Raw genomic sequence first — 24,594 nt, 5'->3', positions numbered from 1 at the left:
TGTTTTGTGTTGTGTAGGCTCCTATTTGTTATGTGCAAATGGCTTTAGATACCTATTAGGTCCATAAACTACAATATAGCATATATTCAACACAAAAAACAGTGGCAATTTGTTGTTGACAAAAGACAGCTGGACATATAAAGGGCCCCATTACCTTCAGTAGCTTAGGGCCTCATCAAATCTAAATCCGGCCCTAAACACCCCCCTTCCCTAACTCGAATTAAATTCTCTCAGGATCGGACTTAAACTCCGACGGACTGCCGCGCGTGAGAAGAGGAGCTCCCTGGAGTTCTCCCCGCTGACTTCCCAGCTTCCCGCGCTTCGCCTTCTCCGCGGGGAAGCAGCACGAGGCGACTCCGCGCGGCGCGCCGGCCCTTCCTAGCAAGCCGCCTCACAACGCCCCACGCCAGCTTCTCTTCAGGCGGGCGGGCGGGCCGGAGGCGGGCCCAGGCCCATGGCCCCTCCCTTCCCCGCCCTTGTGGCGCCAAGAGCGGCCGCGGCGGGAGCGCTTCTTCTGCTGGCTCTCGGACGCACTCGGGCGCGCTCTCAAGAGCCGGGCGCTCCTGCGGAGGCTGCGCTGCGGCGGCGACCGTGGTGGTTGTGGCGACATGTGAGCGGAGTTTTTTGCGCGCCAACGCCGAGCGATGTACTCCGGGAATAGCAGCAGCAGCAGCAGCCTGCAGCCGACGCCGGGGGAGCAGGACTCGGAGCAGCAGCCCGTGCAGCCGCCGAATCCGGCGGCGGGGCCGCCGTTCAGCGCCAGCACCTACGAGCTGCTGGCGCTGCTGCTGGCCACCATCGGCATCCTGGGCTTGTGCAACAACCTGCTGGTGCTGGTGCTGTACGCCAAGTTCAAGCGGCTCCGCACGCCCACCCACCTCTTCCTGGTCAACATCAGCCTCAGCGACCTGCTCGTGTCGCTCTTCGGCGTCTGCTTCACCTTCCTCTCCTGCCTGCGGAACCGCTGGGTGTGGGACGCCGCCGGCTGCGTGTGGGACGGCTTCAGTAACAGCCTCTTCGGTAAGGGGAGCCGCGGGGGGCGAGGGCGCCTCTGGCCATGTGCAGAGACACGGGGTCCAGGCGGGGAGAAGGGTAAAAGAGGAACTCACTTTATGCTGTGTGTGTGTGTGTGTGTGTGTGTGGTTCCAAGTCTCTGATGTTCCCCAAGGATGCAGATCAACACTTTTGTCTTTTCAATAAATGAATACTTAGGAGGAAAGAGAAAGGTGCCGTCACCCTGGCAGCCCATTTCTCCCACTTGCGCCTCCCGGAATAACGGACTGCCCTTCCTCCAACCAGCTGGCCTCTCTCCTGTAATCCCTTCAGGTCAAGTCCTGTATGACCTCCTTTTCTTCCTTCCCTTTCCTCGGATTATAATCACCGGACCCATAATGTGGTTTGAGAGTGAGTGCAATCCCCCTCACGTTCTGTCAAAATTAGATGATGCCTCTGAACACGTGCAGAGTTCACCTCTCACAGTTCAATGCTAGGAAATGGAGCTTCTAAGGAATCTGTAGCCTGAACGTTATTCTGGCAATATAGGTGTCTTTTGGCTTGAGCTAGAAACTGCCATAAATGCTGCACATCGCCCCCCACCCCACCCCGTCTTATTTTCCACTTCATGTCTGTGTTCCTTATCTCATTCGCTATGCATGCTCATTCCTGGTCCTGCAGGTGGTATCACTTTCATTTCACGCCCAACCTTCTGATATGCAGATTTTCTCTTTTCTCCTCTAGCTTCTTTGGGGTGTCTTCCCATCTCATTAGGAAGGGTGGGGTGGGGTAGTTGTAGATCCATGAAACAAGAATTGTGTAGACACCAGGACATCTCTTTGCAGAACACTAGCTGAGCGATGGTACCTGCTCACTATGGTCTGCAGTGCTGTATGCATGGTCTTGCTTCTTATTTGTACAAGTGGTACTGAGGGTAGTGCGCCAGTTGCATAGATCTGCAGCGCCTTCAGGCTTATGTCTTTGTGGAAATGTCCACTTAGTGGGACTGAAAATTATCCCGCACTTCATTTTGCCGTGGAAGATAATCACTTTTGTAGGTACGTTAGTAACAAGAAAGGGATGCTGCTTGCAAATACAACATTAGGCAAGTCTGGCCATTTTGAAGTGCTTAGCCTTGTTTATTAAATAAAAGTAAAACAAACGTGCTAAATTAGACCACTCTTTAGGACACCAGAATATATTCTGATGCAAACTGAAAATTACCATATGCAAATTTGCATAGTTTTTTTTTCTGGAGAAAAATCCAGCTCAATTTTTTTTCCTTCCAGAAAACCCACATCCCTTCATTCCACACAGTTCAGTGGCTGCTTCCTGTGTACTTTCTAGACCTCCTGTGTACACAATCCCAGGTATGGGGAACCTTTGACCCTCCAGATTCTGTTGAACTAACACTCTCATCAACCCCAGCAAGAGTGGATAATGGCTTTCGATGATAGGAATTGTAGCTTAGCATCCTCTGGAGGGACAAAGGCTTGCCATTCCCTGTGCCCCATAGATCTAACCTCTCTCTCTGACCATCATTCCATTTTACAAACACCTCCATTTTAGCATTACCCCACCAACACCCGTCCTTTCACCATATCTTTATTTTGCCAGGAACACACACCACACCTGTACGTGATCTAGGGCAAAAGGCCCCCCAGGAATAACTCTCACCACATTTATGATGCCACCGTCTTGCATCTGCCTCAATCTAGTCCCCACCTTCCCCACTTAAGTCTTGTGTCTTCATTTGCCCGCAGGCGCCCATAGTTCCTCTATCAGTCCGCTTCCATATCATGCATACTGTTTGTAAGTGACCTCTGCAGCTTCTGCTTGACAGCTGAACTTTTGCTTTCCCTTTAAATCCCTGCAAAAGCTCATCTTCTCTATGAGCCTTTTGACTTAATTCCTGATTGTCATTCCTAACTGTAGCTGATACCAAATCTTCCTCTCTACCCTTGTGTTGTTCCCCGCCTATGGCCAGTTATCTGTGTTAGGATGAAAGTTCCTTGCAAGCAAGTGATTGCCTTGTTGTTACCTATTCTACTCTGGAAGGCCCTTGTGTACACTGATGGTGCTGTATGTATCCTACTAATAACAGACTCAAGCTTTGAGTGTAGATCCTCAAGATCAGGGTATCAGCAGGCTTGGGGGAACATCAAGATTTCCACAGGTTTTAGATGCTTAAACTTTAGGGGGGGGAGCTCTTAAGGGGAAGGGAACCCCAAAATAGCCTAATGCTGACTGAGCATCCTCAGTGGCCATGGAATGCTGATTGACAGAATAAAATGGAAAACCAGGTGGATGGAGCAGGAGTGAGGAACCTGGATCCCACCAGATGCTTCTGGATAATACTCCCTCCCCCTCGAACTATTGACTGTGCTGATGGACTGCTGCTTCCTGACCCCAGGAATAGATGGGAGGGATGGCTGGAACCATTTTGCCTCATTTTGCCTCATTTTGTTTTGGGTCCCACTTGTAAATAATTTCAAGGCAAAACCACCTGCATCATTCTCCATTTCTTTTCTAATCTGCTACTTCCTTGGCAATTCATATTCCTTTTTCTCGTCTTTTCCTCAGACCCATCAGATACGTTCCCACCTCCTTTCATTCATATTTCCTTGCGTTTCTACAGCACCCAGGATGATTCACAACATCAGCGTTCAATCTATTGAGTACATTTTTCCTCATCTTCAGTTGATTCCCGCCCCCCCCCATCCTGAAATGAATCACAGGCTGCAGCTGTTGTGATTCAGGTATCTCTATGAACCAAAATCACACAATTTTGTTTATATGTTTTCCTTCCCAAAGTGGAAAATGGGTGAAACTGCTGGAGAATAATTCAAACAATGCTAGTGGAAATTTGCTTCCCCTTCTCTGAAGCCATTTGCAGAGACATGTAGTCATTAAACTACATTTAAATAGGTGTCTTCAGTAGAACGGAGTATGCCTTTTAATTCATTAAAACACACACATCCCCAGGTAAGATAGCTATCCCCAGATTTCTTACATTCACTTGACATGCCAGGAGTCTAGCTATTTTTGTAGAAAAGCTAAAGGTACGTGCACAAGGAAGCCATTTGTGATGACACATGTACCACATCGCTGGAAAGCAGTCACAACCTCCTCCTAACTCCTGTGTGTTTCTATGCCTGGCGAATTCCTTTTGAAGGAATTTAAGAGCCAAAGCATTTCCATGAAAGCAGGGCTGGTGTCACAGAGTGGTCCTCCTGGCCTCGGTGTGTGGGTCCCAGGCAATACCCCATACCAGCTCTGCTTTGCACAATCTCTGAGTGTTTTGGCCTGGCTGAAATGTGTCCTGATGGTGCTTCCTTCTTTCCTGGATGGAAGATAAAGAGGGTTGTGTGTGTAGAATCTAGTTTACTGCACAGAGGTAAAATTAACACTTGATGGTTTGCCTACGGTTGCCTCTGACTTTGGTTGCTGCTGGTAGCGGTGGAGCACGCCGATCAGGCGTCTGGGACGGCATGCGTCCCCAGCCGTCTGCAGGGGTGGGGCCAGCCAGGGCGAGATGCTCCGCGGGGCCTCTGGAGTCTGCCTGCCTCCTCCCACTCGGCTGCCCTACAGCTGGCGGGGTGGGTAGGCAGCGGGTGGACCGTTTGGGCAATGGGGAGCCTGTGTGCTCCCAAGTCACCATGTCTTTCCCAGGCTCGGGTGCGCTGCAGGCCCCATGGTGGGTGCCGCCCAGCATTTTGTCCCCCCCCCAGTGGTGACACCTGGGACAGCCTGCCCCCACTGCACCCTGCTTCCTCCACCCCTGGCTGCTGGTGTGCGGCCCCCCCAAGATTGGGGCTTCCCATTCCTGATGAAAAGCCTTAATTTTTTTTTTTAAAGAATGCCAGCAACATGATGGCTGCATGCACATAATATTGGAGGTTTCCGTACCCAGGGAATGGATTCCTCCGAGGGCTGTTCGCACACAGCTGGGCATCACTTGGTTTCTCTACAGTCAGTTATTCTTGGGCATTCAGAAGCTCCACATGATGCATTTGTTGTTTGTGTGTGTAGGGAGTGGGGAACCTGTGGCTCTCCAGGTATTGGTGAATGCTAGTTCCCATAAGCCCTGCCAACATGCTCAGTGGTCAGGGTCCCATTGAAACAAATGTGATTTGCACAGACCATCTTCAAGCTCATGTGCAAATAGGTTCTATGGGCCTGCTAATATAGGAACTTAAAGGCGAAGTCCCTGATTCTCACTAAAGGTTATCTGCAGGGGGAAGGCAGCTCAGCTAAGCCTTGCTCCTTCACTCATTCATAATCTATATTCCCAATCCATGTGTCAGCTGGTGCTCATTCTAGGCAAATACATTTATGGATGCTGTCTTGGAGTGCTGTTGCTTTCACTGCCTTAATTGGAGTTGTCAGCTTTTAAAAAATGCTGCATGGTACCTAACACTTTATCCTCAAAAGGACTCAATCTCTTCTTGTACCATTCAGAAAAGCACAAATTGTTCTAATGTGCTATTTTCTGCATTGTGGCAAGAAGCCGTCATCTCCAAGCCACAACTCCCTTTAGGATGTATCTCAACTGCTTTTTGACAGTCATACATCGGAAAGGAATTAAGTCCCTTCTTAGAAATCTCATTTAAGATAGACATCTGACTTCTGATTGTTGATCGGTTGGAATGCAACATTGGCATCTGCCGGAAGTTCAGCTGCCCGCTTAAAAGAGGTGCACACCTTATAGTCCAGGAACATATCATACAGACTGGTGCAAGTTAAGGCTGCGGTTGTAAACACAGTTGCAAAGGGGGTAAACCCAATGGAATGCAGTAGGAGTTGCTTCCAGGTGAGCAGGTGGAGATTTGTGCTACTTGCCTTTGGAAAATAAGAAAATAAACCCTCTGACAACAGTAATGAGGGACACTGTGGCAGTGCTTTTATAATGAATGCAATTCATTATAACAACAGTTGCAGTGACCCAAGTTTATTCATCTTACCTTGGTTCCTGGCACATGACTGGACATTTAAATAATGTTGATTCTGCTCTCAAATATTTGCCATCCATCTGACATTTTTGAGATTAACTTCAGCAAATAGAAGTAGGGAAACACAGCCGGTTTACTCTTTCAGGATATGCTGCAGGGTGTATGGATACCATATTGAATCATTTTTTTATGAATCATTTTACATGTAATCAGCCATATTGTAAGATGCAACTTGACGGCCAGTGGAGGGAGACAAAGCTTTCATCTTCACATTGAAAACAATTCAAGGACACTTTTCACTATTATTTTTTCTTTTGAACTTAACTGACATGGGGAACAGCTTCTGTTTGTTTAAGGAAATGTTAATAATTTGAGTTAAAGAGGACTGCAAGGATCCTAACCATCATCCCCACCCAATCTCTTGTGCTAAGGTGGTATCTTCCATTCTGCACTTCTCCCATCCATTAAGTTCCTCATCTCAACTGTTACTCAATTTCTGCAATTCTAAAATCAGTGATCAGCTGCCCCGTGTCAAATGTGCCTTTCTGGCTCAGGGGTCCATTTAGAAAAGGATCCAGGAAGCATAAGCCAGTAAATTAGGTACTGTTAAATAACCAAGTTCTTTCGTAAGCATATAAAGGCCAGTTTTACGAAGTTGTATTTAGAAAGTAGGTCAGTATGTACACACAGGCACAGTGATGCGTAAAATTAACTTTCCCATAGAATTTTTCACTTAGTTGGTTTTTGCAGTCGAAGAGTGGTAGAGCAGCATCTTTACATTGTAGAAGGGAAATAGAAAGGTGGACATAGCTGTTTGCTAAATCCAAAATTGAATCTCCTGCTTTAATGCATTTTTTCCTACTGCCATACAGCTAGAAAATCACTTCTGTTGTGTCACTCTATTCAGGCCTGACTGCAGGAGCAGTAAGCTGAGGTGCTGAGGGAGCTAAAAGGTGGTAGGGGGTTGCACAGGCATGCATCCGACACGGCTTTTGGCCCATGGGCTGCATGGCGCACCTTGCTCTTTTTCCCATTTTGGACCCAACTATTCCTTCAGCTTCTGCTAATGATGCTGGACCTGTCATATGCAGAATCGTACTGTTGGCATTGGCGGGCAGTGACCCTCCAAAGTTGTAGACAGGGGCCTTTTTCAGCCGTACCTGGAGATGCCAGGGATTAAACCCGGAACCTTTTGCAAGCGAAGGAGATGCTCTGCCGCTTTCTGGAATTTGGAGGTGGGTGTGGCAAAGTGCATGCAACGCTACTGAGAGAATGAGGAATTAATAACTGCAAAAGGAGCTATCTTCCATTCCAAGGTAGCAGGGGAAAGAAAGATCCCTAGGTGCTGTTTGTGTTGCTTGATAAGGAGGTCTGCATCTCAGTTGTGTTCTGTTTTAAAATAAGCTGTTAAGTTCCTTTAGTAAGTAGTCATATCTCTTCTTACTGGAAGCCTGAGGGTACCTCCAATTCTACCACAGGCTTTTCTTTTTTGAAGGCTTCATTTCCAACTTCCAGGGGTGACTTGGGCTGCACTCACATGGCAGCTTATTCCATTTTCCTCCATTCTAAGTTCTGCACTATATTTGAGCTTTCACGTGAAACAAAATGCACTTGCAGAAATATAGCACAAGTTTAGTGCTCATTGCCATCTTATTTGCTTCCAGAAAAAAAAGCTTGTACATAGCATGGAAATGCGTGCTAAACTTGCCCTATGTTGTTGTTGTTTAGTTGTTTAGTCGTGTCCAACTCTTCGTGACCCCATGGACCAGAGCACGCCAGACACTTCTGTCTTCCACTGCCTCCCGCACTTTGGTCAAACTCATGCTGGTAGCTTCGAGAACACTGTCCAACCATCTCGTCCTCTGTCGTCCCCTTCTCCTTGTGCCCTCCATCTTTCCCAGCATCAGGGTCTTTTCCAGGGAGTCTTCTCTTCTCCTGAGGTGACCAAAGTATTGGAGCCTCAGCTTCAGGATCTGTCCTTCCAGTGAGCACTCAGGGCTGATTTCCTTAAGAATGGAGAGGTTTGATCTTCTTGCAGTCCATGGGGCTCTCAAGAGTCTCCTCCAGCACCATAATTCAAAAGCATCAATTCTTTGGCGATCAGCCTTCTTTATGGCCCAGCTTTCACTTCCGTACAGCACTACTGGAAACATGCCCTGTATTCTCTGCAAATGGCTTTTTTGTCATGTGAAAGTTCAAATATAATGCAGAAATTAACAGTTTGGGAAACTGGAATAAACTGCTATGTGGATGTAGCCTTGAACTGGCATTTCTTTTTGCGCATTAGACTTCATTTTCTCATTCAGCTTCCAGTCAGCGGATTTAAGGTGGCTTACATGTTTGAGCATATCAGGATGCAGATTACAGCGTGTGGCATATCATTTCTTTGCCATGTATCTGGATTGTGACTGATTTCAAAAAATCTGGGCAGTGGGATTGTTAGTAAAAATCTTTCCCTCAGAATCAGTGCTTACTATTAGTTCCATATAATGGTGACCCAAGAAAAGGTTGTTGCCTCATTGCCTTACTTCCGTGTTGTTCACTTAATATTTGAAGTGAAAACAACTATTTCAAGTATGATGCATGTTGTTCTTCTCTTCAGTGACATGTGTAGCCATTGCATGGTCCCTACTTTGTTCTCTTCTTTTGTCAGCTTTTGTTGTTAATGGATGAGACACTGCTTTATTATTATCATCTGAAGAGTGCTTGGAACCAGCATGGTGTATTAATTAGAGGGTTGGACTAGGACTGTGTGGATGCAGGTTCTGGTCCTCAATCAGCCGTGAAGCTTGCTGGGTGCCTATGGGCCAGTCTCCTTATTTGGACGTAATGCAAAACATTATGCCAGTCCTCCTCCAGCATGGCTACAAGGATGAGTTCAAAAGCTTTTCTTTTCATTTTAGGTTAACCACAGATTGTGATAGCCTCCATACTAGGAGAAACCTGTTCATCTTAACTCTGGCTTGCTAAAACAAATTCAACTTCAGATCCTAGTTTATGAAGCCAACTTGTTTTAAGATCAACCACAGTTTAGAGTGCAAATGACATACTAAACCACAGTTAATCTAAAACATGCTTAACGATGCTGGAGGAGGAGAGGGCAGAGCTTGTGAGCCCACTGGATGATAAGACAGCTACATCTTCAAGGTAGAATCAACAGGACCTATTCTCTGTTTTGGCAGTGGAGGAAAACATGCCAGAAAGCACAGAACGTCCTTTGCCCCATGCCTATGAGCAAGCACCTTTGAGCAGTAGGAGCTATCTGCAGGAAACAGTTCTCCAGCAATGATTTCTGCAGTCAAGTCACTGTGCACTGTAAATAGCTGCCTGGTTACTCTTAAGGACAAAGTGTATTGCAGTTAGAAACTGTTCAGTCTAATGATTTTTGCTTGCAGGAATCAAGTGAAAAGGTAACCTATGGAACTAGGCCTGTTTGTCCACTGTATGTAGGGCAGTACTGTATTGCAGCCATATACAGAAATGGATTTCTGTGTGTCCTTTACCCAAGTACTCTGCAGAGGTCTAAGCCAAGGCATTAATATGGGGGGAAAGTAAAGGGATTTCAGAAAAGCCAGGGAAGTCCAGAAGCCAAAGGTAGTGCTCAGTTGTTGACGTACAGAATTTAATTGGGCATGGCTTTCATTGAAGCCTGTAGAGCACTGCTTGTGTTGGAAGACTGGGCTATATTTAGCTCTGGCATCTTTAAGCCTTGGGAAGCTTTGGAGCATTAAGAGAGGTGCCGGCAGCAAGCCTTGTGCAGCCTTCAATCTTTAAACTAAATGAGCGCTGCTCCACCAAGAAGAGGACACTGAGCTCCCCCAAACAAGTGCCAGCTTCTTTTTCTTGGTCGTGATACATATCTAGTCATTCAAACCTTAAGCTAGAGCTCCACTTTTACAAACGCTGTCTTACTAACAATAATTTCAGGGGAAGGCATTTCATAGAATGATAGAGTTGGAAGGGACCCCAAGGAACATCTAGTTCAACTCCCTGCAATGCAGGAATATGCAGCTGTCCCTTATGGGGATCAAACTTGTGACCTTGGCACCACACGCTAACCGACTGAGCTGTCCACGGGAGAAAAGTGCGGTGGTCAAGAGATGAGGGTTCTTAGCCTTTCCCCCAACTTCTGGTTCTCTCAGACAACCGCACTGTTTCCCCACTCCTAATGTTAGAATGAGTGTTCTTTGTGATAGTTGTAGGTGGAATTGGGAGAAGTGTCCAGAGGGTGGGGTAGTGGAGGAGAATTGGTGCATGGCGGAATGATTATTCACATCCCGCCATGGCTGCTCCATGCTGGATACAGCAGCAGCTGCTGAATCTCTCTCTGCCATGCATTATTCGAAAGCACTGAAACCAGAGAGGACAGAGATGGCAACACGCAGAGGCAGAGCTGGATGCTTTTTAGGCAACAGCAGGCAGAGTGTGTGGAGCACCCATGGCTTCTCAGCGCTGTTGCTTACTGAGAGCTTACTCAACACGGTGTCAGCACAGCAGTGGAGCCAGTTTGACACTGCCTCTCTCTTCCTCTCGGTAGGAAGCCAGGTGAACCTGTCTCCAGATTTTGGGCTGGGGAGTTATAAAAACTTGAATACAATCCATAAAGCCACACCTGGACTGCCCTCAATTTTATCCTAACCTTGCCCTCCACCCAATCTTTTAAGAAAAGTTGTAAGTAGCTAAGGGGGCCAGCAGTAAAGGCATGGGGGCTTGGAGAGGCAAAGGAAGTACCAAGGGCACTGTTTTGAGACTGGGACTCCCCCTCCCTCCCTTGCTTGCTTCTGTGAGGTGTTTTGCCCTAGCAGCCACAGAGTTGATATTTGTGGTGGGTGCTAGCATCTGGCTATCTACAGCAGGATGTTTGTAATAGTTCTGGGAAGGTGCCTTCTTGTGCTTCCAGTTTGCCCTAACAATCTGGCCTTGCACCAAATGGCACCCAGCTGAGATTCATTTTTGGTGCCCCCCTCCACCCCCAAAGTTGTTCAGCTTTTCAATTTTGTATCACAGTTGTCGCCTATTTCGTGACTTTGGTTTTCCATTTTGTGTGCGTGACTTATCTTTGTCATAAAAGATGATGAACCTGCATGCCGGTATCTGAAATTCTGTGTTTATTCATACCACATGAGCTGTTTGTGCTGCTTCTTTCAGCTGGCGAGTGGAGGGTTGAGTTGATAGACCATGACAGATGCTTCCAAGCATGGGGCTACAGGCAGTCACCTGCCCCTGTGCACTCACCCATGCACAGGGCTAGTTCAGCACATACGAATGAACTGAGAAAAGATGACTCATCTTGACTTCAGCATGTAAAAAGTGGCTGTTTGCATTTGCCTTTACTTAAATTTGAATGCCTGCTTCGTCAAGTGTGCCTTAATCGACTCATGAGCTCCCTACTGGGGCAAGGGGGCGGGGGGAATGTGCATCTTTCCTCATGTAGCAGATGATGCACATGCTTTGAAAACAGAACTTTGGGTTATTTTTTCACATGTTAACATGTTACTGATAGCAAGCAGGCTGCACTGGTTCATGTAGCTGCTTCATGTAAAGTTGGGAAACGGCCCAGACCTAGGATGCACAACCTTTTCAGCCATGACATTTGATGCTGGCTTGTGTGCATGAGCATGCGCGCGCACACACACACACACACACACACACACACACACTCCCACTGCGCATGCAGGGATGCCACCATCACTTGCCTCCTCTCAACTCCCCAGGTGGGAGTTGCTAGCAGTTGTGCTTGCCAGGAAAACATGGGGTGGCGCAAGCTAGACAGAGAAGCAGTGGGTGGGGGGACAACTGTGGTCTGAACAATGTTTGCTGTCTAGAACGATCTTTCTATTGACTGGAAGTGCTGTGTTCAAAGAAGGCATCAATAACAGGCACTCTGGTGGTTTTGTTCCATCTGGATCTTATTGCGAGTCCATCAGACTGTCGTGGGACTCCTGCTGAATTCATGCTTCCCTTTTGACTTCCCTTTTACCATCTGCTGAATAAGCCTTTTCAAAGTGTGTGTGTGTGTAGCAGTAGTGGGTGTCATCACAACAGAGCTTGTCTGAGACTGCTCATAATCTAATGCCTTTTCTGAATTTGATTATAAGGGGTAATGGTTCTAACATAAGGTTACTGGGTTTTTTGTTAATTTTTTTTTTTTGAGCTAACAGGTTATAAGTGATAGGTATTCTTTGACTACTAATAGACCTGTCACCAGCAATAGTTTTCAATGTTTGATGATTTGCTGTGTTTTTATTATTTTGCAAGCCACCCGGAGTGGCTGGGGCAACCCAGTCAGATGGGTTGGGTATAAGTAATAAATTACTACTATTATTATTAACATAAATTATTTGCTTATTCAGCCAATTGGATGTTTTCTTTTGACCATATAGAACTAGGTATACAGAGCAATGAAACAAGCACCACAAATCACAAGGCTGCATGCAAAACCAGAAAACGTATATTTATTGGCTAGCAAATTCTTATGGAACACTCTCCCTAAGGAAGCTCTCCTGGTAATCTATTCTGTACTAAGTGAAGATGTATTTGTTTTTCCAGGTATTTGGATGTGCACTATTAGTTTGCCTTATAATAGTGATCTTTGGTTTTTGTTCCTGGGGTGTGTGTGTTTATTTTTTAAAGTGGTTTTTTTGTGTGTGGGGGGGGAGGGATGAATGATTTTAGCTTAATTGTGTTTTTCTACAAAGTACCGGTACTTCGTTATTACAAAATGCATCTCTGTATTAGGGATAATTTAATAATCTAAACTAAACTTTTCATTTATGTCTCCCTAAGGAATCGTTTCCATTATTACTCTCACTGTCCTGGCCTACGAACGCTACCTTAGAGTAGTCCATGCAAGAGTGATTGATTTTGCATGGTCTTGGAGGGCAATCACATATATCTGGCTGTATTCCTTAGCCTGGACAGGAGCACCTCTCCTAGGCTGGAATCACTACACTCTAGAAATTCATGGATTAGGTTGTTCAGTGGACTGGAGGTCAAAAGAGCCCAGCGATTCTTCCTTTGTCCTCTTCTTCTTTCTTGGCTGTCTTGTCACACCAGTTGGGATCATGGCTTACTGCTATGGACATATTCTTTATGCGATACGAATGGTGAGTTAATTAAAGCAGTAGCTTTTCTCTAGAATTCAAATGGGCAAATGCAGAGTGATCAAAATGTGATTTATGTGGATAATAATAATGTATTATTTATACCCCGCCCATGTGGCTGGCTTTCCCCAGTCACACTGGGCAGCTCTGAACAGAGTATTAAAAACTCTATAAAACATCAAACATTAAAAACTTGCCTAAACAGGGCTGCCTTCAGTTGTCTTCTAAAAGTCAGATAGTTGTTTATTTCCTTGACATTTGATGGGAGGGTGTTCCACAGGGCGGGCGCCACTACCGAGAAGGCCCTCTGCCTGGTTCCCTGTAACCTCACTTCTCACAGTAAGGAAAGTGCCAGAAGGCCCTCGGCGCTGGACCTCAGTGTCCAGGCAGAATGATGGGGGTGGAGATGCTCCCTCAGGTATACTGGGCAGACGCCGTTTAGGGCTTTAAAGGTCAGCACCAACATTTTGAATTGTGCTCGGAAACGTACTGGGAGCCAATGCAGATCTCTCAGGACCGGTGTTATATGGTCTCGGCGGCCACTCCCAGTCACCAGTCTAGCTGCCACATTCTGGATTAGTTGTAGTTTCCGGGTCACCTTCAAAGGTAGCCCCACGTAGAGCGCGTTGCAGTAGTCCAAACGGGAGATAACTAGAGCATGCACCACTCTGGCAAGACAGTCTGTGGTCAGGTAGGGTCTTAGCTGTCGTACCATATATTGATAAGCTGACTGTACACATATTTTCACATCTTGCCTTACTTTTCCTGACAACATTCTCTCGGAAATAGTGCCTCTTATACATGGGGGCAAAATGTAGCAGCTGAATTTGATATCCTTGACTCGAAGGAGCTTTACCTAGTGCACACGCATAATCTAGTTTTCATATTTTTTCTAGTAACAGTGTGCAGTGTTACTCTCCTAAAGGGAAATGGAACAAGTCATTGGGCTGTGAATAATGTTGAGGATTTGGGTGGCTGCGCATAATGACCTTGAAACAATTTAATAGGTACTTCTGGCATGTGTCTTCTATAAGATGAGCCCAGTATTGTACTGTTAGGAATAATGTGGTTCCAAGAAAGGCTTAAGAATTGCTATCATTCAGTTCAATTAAAAAAATGCTATCCAAGTAAGCCTGTAAATACGAAAGATATTTACAAAGGAATACATAAAATCAAAATTGATGGAACTTATTTCCAAGTAAGCATGCTTAGTATTGAATTGTTAAACCATTGAAATAGATTGTTCAAGAATTAATAATACAATATTATTACATACTTGTTTGAATAATGCAGAAAGTCACACTAGGTAATTTTACATGTATACAATCACATGTATATGTGTGATTGTAAATAAAATCAATAAATCTATAAAAAATTCTAGTATTGGTAATTACAGGGACTCTATAGGGATTGACATAAAATCGCTGTAGCTCAGTACATAGTGAGTTTCTGCTTTTAATGTTTTTGTTGGTGTAACTGAACAATAACGGATAACAAAATGAAGGCTCTATGGCACCTTATAGACATAACAATTATTATGGCATACGTTTTCATGGACAGGAGGTAACTTAATCAGTAGTCTTCAAAATTATTCCATAGATCTGTTAGTCACAAGACCCTGATTTTGCTGCAATAGATTAACACAGCTATTTTTCCAGAAGTCAGGGCATCATCAGAAATCTTATTTAAATGAAGCTGGTGAGAAGGATGATGCCTTAATAATATTTGAAACGTGGTTAGCTGTCAAATAATAAGACCACTTACAATGGCATTCTTCTCTCTGAAGGATTTGGAACTGAATGCTCTTTAAAATATGTGCTGTTTGATTGTTTTTCATTATTTTTCTTTGCAGCTTCGTTGTGTTGAAGATTTGCACACTGTCCAAGTGATCAAGATCTTGAGATACGAAAAGAAAGTAGCTAAAATGTGTTTTTTAATGATGACCACCTTTCTTATCTGTTGGATGCCTTATGCAGTGGTCTCCCTTTTAGTAGCCTATGGGTATGGCCACCTTGTCACTCCAACAGTGGCTATTATCCCATCTTTATTTGCCAAGTCAAGCACTGCCTACAATCCAGTTATCTATATCTTCATGAGCAGAAAGGTAAGCAGCTGAAAAGCAGAGTTACTTACTGAGGCCGAAAGGATCGCATCTAATGCATTATGCAATAGAGGTGGTCTTCCTCCCGACATAAGCACAACATGGCAGAAATTACACATAGTATTATCTTGCATCTATAGGAAAACAGGCAAGAAAGGCACAGAAGGCAAGACCAACAGAATTTCTTTGGGGGAGAAAAGGAACAGTGAAACTTGACCAGCATAAAGCTTCCTAGTAACTTAACAAGGGTGCTGTTCCTTTTACCACTTGCACCATATATAGGCTCAAAGCATGTCTGGTGGATGTCCTAGTTGCCGTCCTTGCATCCAGGGCACTGATTCATGAGGATGAAGAGGATGTGCTAGGGAACACCTGGAATTGTAAGTCTAGTGTGAGCATACAAGGGAGCCACCCTAGTTATTTGGGTTTCCACCAATTTCAACTCAGGAACATGAAATGAAGCTGAATCACTGGAAGGTTCAGAATGGTAGACAAAAGTGCTTTTTCACATAGCACATAGTTAAACTTCAGGATTCATGCCAACAGCAGGTAGTGATGTCCATGGATAACTTTAAAAGAGGATTAGAAAACTTAATGGAGGCTAAGGCTATCGATGGGTACTAGCCACAATGGCTATGTTTTGCCCCAACTGTTGAAGGCCATATTCCTCCTTGGATACCAGTTGCTGGAAACTGCAGGAGGGCCAAACTGCCTTGCAAAGCCCACTCTTATGTGAAGTGTGTTACAGTAGTAAAGTCTGGAGGTGACAAGGGCATGGACAACCAAGGCAAGATCTGACTTCTTTAGGAAGGGTTGTGGGTGGTTCAAGCTAGTAAAAGGCACTCCTGGCTACCTGCAGTACCCAAACTTCCATTCAGTCCTGTTGTGAAAACAGCAGCATCCCCAAACTTTATCCAGTTCTGTGAAGGACAAGATGAGCACCTCTGCACAGGCTTGCAGGTTCTCCCACCATTACTTCTGCTTTGTCTGGATTAACCTTCAGGTTGTTCCTCTTGTCTAATGCAAAATAGCCTCCTACTACCCGTTTAGAAGTCCACAGGCTGTCAGTGGGAAAGAGGTAAAGCTGAATCCCATCTGCATGCTGATGAACCTTCAGCCCAAACTTCTGGATGACTTCTAGCAAGTTCATGTAGATATTAAGTAGCATAAGGGACAGGATGGAACATGTGAAACAGCTAAATGGGATGGAGGCACCCCGTAGACAACTGACAGTGTAGCAGAACCAGTGACAGAAGTTTTCTGGAATATTATGCTATGTACAGATTAGGATAACTTGTGTTGAGGAATTTTCATTGCAAAATTTTTGGCTGCCCTGGGGAGTAATCTAATTTAGCATGTTTATTATACTTCAGTTTAGTAAACAAAGTTTAAAAAACTTTGAAATTGCCAGGCTTGCTCCATGACACTTGCCTAATATTGTATTTGCAATTGGCATTCATTCATTGCTGTGAAAGAGTGTACAAAGTTGAAAACTTTCTGTGGAAAAGTAGAGCACCAGAAAATATTTCACCCTACACCACTGGGTGGAACAAAAGTCTCTCAATATGACTGTTAGGGTGCCTCTGATCCTTAATGGATTGTCAGTCCCTATCACTTTGCCTCCTAAGCTCAGCCCATGGAGTACAGGAGTATACCATGGCAATTCAGAATTAGATATATAGTAGTGACTTTAGGTGGGCTTTATAAAAGCTACTGAAATATGAGCATGCTAATTCATCCATGGGGATTAAAGAGCGGAGTTTTCCTTTGATAAAATGAGGCAATCATTTTGGCTGTTATCTGTTCTGTTCTGCGCCTGGATCTTGCATTAGCTGCTATTGAAGTCTAAATAGGTTAATAGAAGCAGCTGAAATTCATTATGACTGATGAAGTGCTGTAGATTCCCCCCCCCCGCCCGCCGCCGGATGGTATTATATATGCTAGATATGATCTAATCCATCCTAAGTCAAAGAGAGGCCAGTTTGCATTAATGCTTTTGCACCCATTGAAAAGAAATTCCTTTTGGGGAGCTTTCTTGCTCACACTTCACCATATGGTAGGCTGATGCAGTGGCCAAACATATGGAATTATCCTATAATGCAGAAGTAAGAAACCTCTGGACCTCCAGCTGTTTTGGACTCTGACTCCCATTGTCTCTGACCACTGGCCATGGTCAGATGGAATTTGAGATCCATTACCTGGAGGATCACTGGTTCCACCCCATTCCTGTTCTAATGTGTTGGTGCAAATCAAGATTGTCACACGTGCAGATACCTGGTCTGCTGCCAGCATGAAAACTGAAAGTACAGCTTTTCCATGTATGTTTGGGAAGCTATTGAAGGAGAGTTATCAAGCCACTGTACTCTAGTGTACCACATGTGTGTAACACTCAGCAGGCTCTGACAACTGATTTTATGTGGCACCTATGTCATTCTGGTATAGGCAGTGTGAAAGTGTCGCTTTCTGAATGACGGGTTTTCACTGTAATTTGCTCCCCTTGCAGTTTCGGCGATGCCTCATGCAGCTCTTCTGTGTTCGCCTCCTGAGCTTCCAGAGGCGCTTGAAAGAAAAGCCAGCAGTAGGGAACGAGAAACCGATAAGGCCCATTGTTGTGTCCCAGAAGGCAGGCGACAGGCCAAAGAAGAAAGTGACTTTCAGCTCTTCCTCAATCATTTTTATTATCACCAGCGACGACACGCAGCAGATAGACCACAGCACGAAATACACGGGCACAAAAATAAATGTAATCCAAGTGAAGCCACTATAGGGGCTCCCGGGATTCGAGCGGACTTCTGCTAACCAAACTGTTAGACTATCTTTGTGGCACAATTAGGAAGAGCAAGCACCGTCTTTCAGAAGCAAGATGTGGAAGTAATTCAGACTGCAATCCTTCGCTTGTGTACCTGAGAAGAAGTCCCATTGAAATCATTGGGGACTACTTCTGAGAAGAAAAGTGTAAGATTGCCCTGCCGCCAGCCTCAAGCTCTCTGTAACATGTTAATTGTTGTGGCAGTACTGAAACAATGACACGTGGTGGATGGGCCGGTTTTTATTTTATTTTCCTTAGAATATTTATTTTTCCATATCATGTCTTGATCACCTACCTACCTATCCCTTGCTGCACTGTACACGAACCAGCGAAATAAAGGAGCTTCTAAAGTAGGCCATAGTTCCTTCAGCAAGGCCTCGCTGATTTATTTCTTTCTAAGCAATGCCTGGTGTTGTATTTTAACATGGTGTGATGTCGCAAGCCGGTTTGAGCCCGCTTGGCAGCTTCAAGCACTTGTCTTGAATTCAGTGTAGGGGTACATATAGGCAGTGGCGTTTTGGGGTTTTTGTTTTTTTTTGTAGGCCAAGCTTCCGCCTCATGTCCGAACAGGTGGCAGCTCAAAAGCAAAATAAATTAGCTCCTAAAGTAAATTGTATCTTAGTGGTGTGGCATTCCCTGCCTCCCCTTTAAAACTGAACTGATTATCTTTGCGAGAGCTGAGATAGTTAGCAACTGGCATCTCCCTTACAGCCGCCCATAAGAAGTGCTTGCGCTGAATATATTTAAGCAGAGAGTGGTAGCGCTTCAGGCAACTGCGAATTCCAAAAGGTGCGTGAACATTTGTTACAAGACATGGATGACGCTATAGTGGACCTTCTCTGAGGCGGGCGCAGAAGTTCAAAACAAATGAATGATTCAAAAGGGCAAACAGTCAAAAGGGCCTAAGGGCCAAACTATATGTGAAGCTGGATGCATGGCTGAAATGCTGTGTTTTTATTTTATTACTAACAGTTGGGAGGGGGGATTAACCCTTCTCCCACTGCATTCCCAACAAAAATCATAGTGACTCCACTATGAAGAGAGGTTGCAGTACTCGTGGTTTCTTAATTTAGAGAAAAGGTGCGTCAGAGATTACATAGCAGACACATATAAAATTATGCATGGTGTGGAGAAAAAGGACAGCAAAAGTTTTTCTCCCTCATAACCCTAGGATTCATGGACATCCCATGAAGTTGAATGTTAGAAGATTCAGGACAGGTACTTATTCACACAGTGCATAGCAAAACTCATTTAACATCATGTCTGGTTTCACACAAACATGCAGAACATACAGGATTATGGTGCGGGATTATGGCCAGTGCTTGAAATACTGTATACTTACATTAATAGTTTGTATAACTACATACTGAATACAATGAAATAAGACTAAATATTTAAAATAGGAAATAATAAGCAAAAACATATACATTATAGGAATGCTACTATAAATGTAGTACCCCTTTGCAATAGTCTCTAACACTTGTCATTGTAATGCAGAGAAGTGAGTGGATGAAGGACTTGGTAGTATTGCAAAGCCTTTACTGTGGTGTTTATATATATATATATATAGTTGGAAGCTGCTCAGAGTGGTTGGAAAAACCCTATCAGATGGGCAACATATAAAATTATTATTATTATGATTATTATTATTCTATTTGGCTTCTAGAAACATTGCATCCTCTCTGCAGGATTCCTATGAGTGAAGTTGAGGCCATACACTGTTGGGTGGAAGGCAAGTTTGCTGTCACCATAATAGTGCCCCCAATCACATTGTTTTCCTAATAGGACTGGATGGCAGTCAGTTACATAGGACAAAGTAAAGGGTGCGCTGGGATGGGAGCAAATCTGCTTCCTGTCTCTGGTCACCTCAGTGATTGGGGTCCCAGACACTCTTCTATGTCTTTACCAAGAGCTAGAACCCAGCAGAGAGATAAACGGAATCTTGGGAAATGAAAATTTATCTCGTCCTTTACTAACTTTGATGTTCAGGTTGTGCACATCATTGCTTAGGTAGGCAAACAGCCTATGCAACCACAAACACAAGGTCTCAGCAGGCTTGGGAGAACCTCAATGATTGTAGATGTATTTGTTTATTATATTTATTTATATCCTGCCTTTTTCCTTTACACGGACTCAAGGTGACCTGCAGATGATGATGATGATGATGATGATGATGATAATAATAATAATATATTAATAAATATATATATTTTTTATATAGCAGAGGGAAATTAATCTGAGCCTACTCCCGCGCCAAAGTGATAATTATGGCAACTGCACCATACCAGTTCCCTGACATACATGTGAATTTATAGGGAAAGAGAATCCAAATTAACTGGAAGAAACTAGAATGATGGGAACACAAAGGATCCAGGGTGCTGTTGCTCAAACCACATAAATACGGTAAATAGTGCACTGCCTGTGTGGGTTAGTTTCTGTGGCTTTGTGGGGAGAAAGTTGATGTATAGCACCATCTGCTGGACACCATGAGATAATTAACCCAGAGTCTCCTTGTCCTGTGTGGAATATACAGAAACAAGTGAAACCTACAACGAAATGCTGCAGCGTGGAGTTCTCCTGTTTCAGATATTCCTTTCCTTTCCCTCCTGGTTCTTCAATGCCCTCCCCCAAATAATCACCATTCTGTAGCTTCTGAACACACTCAAACTACACTGGGCTGTTTTTTTGTTTTTTTGTGTGTGTGCTGGCTGTTGACATCCATCTGTCTCGAGAGACAATGGAGTGCACTTCTGGAAGCAAAGCCAACCATTGGGGAATCACAGCACCTGCTGTGGCTGCAGAGACCGGTAACTTGTATTTGCCACCTCCCACGTTGTTTTTGCTGTGTTGGCAGCACCGAAGAGACCTCTCCAGGGCACAAGCCTGGGCAATGTGTGTATGGAGGTCCTGTTTTGCCCAGATGACAAGACTCCTCTCTTGGTCTTACTGATGTTGTCCAAAGGAAAGCAGAGCAATACATTTGGCACCAGCTTGGCTGCAGGAGTTGCTGGAAGGAGGCGTACAAGGTGCCATCCAACCGCCTTTTCTTCTTCTATAAAAACGTTTTCCACTTCTGTAACCTTGGGATTATTCCCCCTGACCCTGCTGAGACCTCCCTTGTATGCCTGGATGGTGCAGTTTGGGCTAGCAGGGATCAGTACTTGAAGAATTACTATTAGTATGTCTTGGAGTAATCAACATGGAGCGCTTTGGCCCTTCACCATCCCTGAGCACTGGTAATGCTTCTTGGGAGTCCAACCACATTCTGACAGGTTTAGTCACCTCTGCAGAATACCTCATAATATTAGTTACTGGAGATTCAAAGTAGGAGAGGCTGATATAACCTGCTTGTGTGCTTCCCATGAACACCTGGTTGGCCACTGGCAGAACATAACATTGGGTGAGACTGGCCTTTAGTCTGATCCAGCAAGGCCCTTCTTATGTCCTTATGTCTGCAGGAAGGAAGAGTACAGAGACTGGGCCACCAATCCCAATAGTCATCTCGATAACATCCGTATTATATCCCATATAGCCAGCTCCCCTCAAAAAAACCCAACAACAAACATTTGCAGGCTTGCAGACACTTGTGGACTTCTGGAAAGTTTTGTGGGTGTGAGTCACAAAATGGCTGCAATGTGGCATTGGAAAAGTAAGAACTCCAGAGTTAAAAAGAAAAAGATCCTCTTCTATTTGCATGATATTAATATGGGATTTCTCCCTTCAAATGTAGGTCTCCAAAAATCACAGCTCTGGCACATGTTTGCATCACCATGGCACAAAACATGGATCTCTGGGTTTTTACAAGCCCCCCCCCCCCCAACCAACAAATTAAAGTTAACATTGATGTCTCTGCCTGACATTATAAAAATTACCAATCCAGTATTTACCAGATCTGCTGTGACACAAAAGCATGGAGCAGGAAGCATGGATCCCGATGGATCTTTGTGTATTTGCATTGGCCCCTCTCCCGCACCAAACCAAAGAAGACATCTTTGGACACAGATATGATCTGTGTTTTGATGGCAGTGTTCAGGGTTTCCTTGTAAAAACAATGAAGGTCCATGAGGTTCTGTGCAGGTATGAGGCTGAGAGACTGGCTCAAGGTGAACATTCTGGCTAAATGAGGATTTGAACCTTGTCTCCTGGGTCCAACACTTTAACCAGCCTTTGCCAACCTGGTGCCCTCCAGCTGTTTTGAACTACAACCCCCAGCAGTCCCAGCCAGCAACTAGGATTGATGGGAGTTGTTGTCGGGTGTGTGTCAGGGCAGAGAAGTGGATGGCGTCAGAATGGTGAAGGCTGCTCTCACCACCACATCACACTAGTTGAATACGGTGCATTTTAAAATTAAACTGGTTTTGAATAGGTGAAAGAAGACAGCGAAGAGGAAAGATACTCTAAAGAAGAGAATCAGTCAATTGTCTGTGGCCTCTGTGCTTAAGGAGGAATCGGAGCAGTTCTCTAAAATGGATGGTGTTCTTTTAGTACACGCGGCATTAGTTAAATCTGTATATTTATTTAGATTGCATTTACATCCTACCTTTTGCTCTAGAGAAGCTTGAGGTGGTGTACATGGTTCTCCCTCTCCTCATTGAATGCCCACAACAACCCTGTGAGGTAGGTCAGGCTGTGAGTTACTGACTGGCCCAAGGTCACTCAGTGAGCTTCATGGCTGAGTGGGGATTTGAACCCTGGTCTCCCAGGCCCTAGTCTGGCACTCTAACCACTACACCACACTGGCTCTGTAAGGACGTCTGTATGCAGGATTACTGCATTGTGGGGGGTTGGGTATTATTATTATTATTCTTCCCTGCCCATCTGGCTGGGCTTCCCCAGCCACCCTCAAGGTCCCTTCCAATTCTATGATTCTAAGTGTATCTGTGGAAAATAAATATTACCAGCACTTTTCATATTCCATAAGTATTTAATCTGATTTAAATTACAGCTGAATAGCAGGACATTTGCAAGAGACATTGGGAAGTTTCTGCACCTTAGTTAATGGTATTTTATCATCTTTTGCTGAGAAACGAATTCTTATAAGGAATGCTTCAGCAAAGAACCTTCTATACTGTGTGCATAAGTAAACTACAGAGGGAGAACTGTTTCTCTCTGTGCCCTCCTCTGGTTCCTGCAGCTCCACTATAGTTCACACAGACACCTGCGATAACCGATAACCGTGAGAATGCTATTAAATGTGAATAGTAACAAATTACATCAAATTCCTAGCATGCCGCAGAGTTTACTAAAGTGCAGGATCTCCCTCTAGTGGCAAATGGATCTCATTATAGTAGGCAACAAAATGTGTGACAGGAACAAAACAAATATGGGGCTCATCCAGATGACCTGCATATTGATTTTCTCACACAAAGCTTGCACTGATGTTAGACTATACACAGTCGTGTGGTTAGGTTATACAACACTTAGTTTGCTTGTGTGGAGTTCACACGTCTTTCCATTAAGTATTTGTTCATCCCACAAATTTCAGTGCCTTTTCCCACTACTCTGCTAACCACAGAAAATGATGTTGTTGCACTAGGGTGACTGGGCACTTTAATCCATTTTAATTGTGCAGACTTAAATTTCTGGTATGAACTTGAATCCCTCCCACAGAATACTGACAGTCTGGAGGCATCAAAGAAGATATCTTTTATTTAGCCATAATCTTCTGATTTAACACTTTGGATATGTTGGTTTACAGAGGATGATCTATTTTACTGGTTGGTTTCTAATTCAGAATACGCTGAAAGTCAGGATACTGTTAAATTCAGCTCCAATAACAAATATCATCCCCACTTACAGACATGTCTAGTCTACCAGTTTCCTGCCGGTCTGAGTCACATATATGATGCATTGGCAAAATTAGAAGAATCTCGAAACCAAGTCCAAATCAACAACTACCAGAGGATACCAACTGTGAAATAATGAGAGACAAAAATCAGAACACACTATCAACATTGAAAATACAGTTTAGCATCCATGAAATGGCAGAGCCTGGACTGAATATTGCCAGTGCTCACAGGTATGCATTTATAAGCACGTGTATTGCATCCATCATCACCTCCCTCAGAAAATTAACTTCTGGAGATCTTGACATGGAAACTGAACCCTGAAAAATTACAACTCTAGCAACTCACACTGGTAACTTTCAATAACCGTGCATTCCCAAAAGGGAAAAATATGGGCACTATGTGGATAGTGTCATTATATGGTTTACTCACTAGGTGGCACTGGACTTAGTTGTATCTGGGTGGTGTCGAAGGTTTCCTGTTGCTGTTCTGTTTTTGTTACAGACAATAAAGTTCTCATCTCGCTTTCTGGCTGGTGTGTAGCCTTTAAGCCACAGCTGGTGAATGTTTGGCCCTGTTGCTGTTGCTGGACTACAACTCTCAGATTTCCTGACCATCGGCCATGCTAATTAGGGCTGATGGGAGTTGGAGTCCAACAACATCTAGCGGACGACCAGTTCCCTACCACAACTCTAAGCCTTCTATGACAGACAGTGATTTACCATGAATAATAACAAGCATGGTAACTTGGGAAATTGAGCATTTGCCTTAGGAAACATGCATCAGAATCACATTATTAGTGTCTCTGTAAATACAACCAAAGTTAGGTGAACCAGGCAGAAACCTTCTG

The 24,594-nt window shown here is 44.5% G+C and overlaps 1 protein-coding gene across 1 annotated transcript; it reads left to right on the top strand.

The window, feature by feature from the left end:
• The first annotated feature begins 468 nt into the window (after window positions 1-468).
• OPN3 (opsin 3) lies at window positions 469-18,327 on the top strand. Its single transcript, XM_080998787.1, has 4 exons — window positions 469-1,020; window positions 12,732-13,051; window positions 14,901-15,152; window positions 17,653-18,327. Exons 1-4 carry the CDS (start codon window positions 645-647, stop codon window positions 17,914-17,916), a joined length of 1,212 nt encoding a protein of 403 aa, XP_080854913.1. The 5' UTR covers window positions 469-644; the 3' UTR covers window positions 17,917-18,327.
• The last annotated feature ends 6,267 nt before the right edge of the window (window positions 18,328-24,594 follow it).

This window comes from Podarcis pityusensis, assembly GCF_964106645.2.
Source record: "Podarcis pityusensis genome assembly, chromosome: 3".
Lineage (NCBI taxonomy): Eukaryota > Metazoa > Chordata > Lepidosauria > Squamata > Lacertidae > Podarcis > Podarcis pityusensis.
This window is presented reverse-complemented; position numbering and strand designations above follow the sequence as displayed.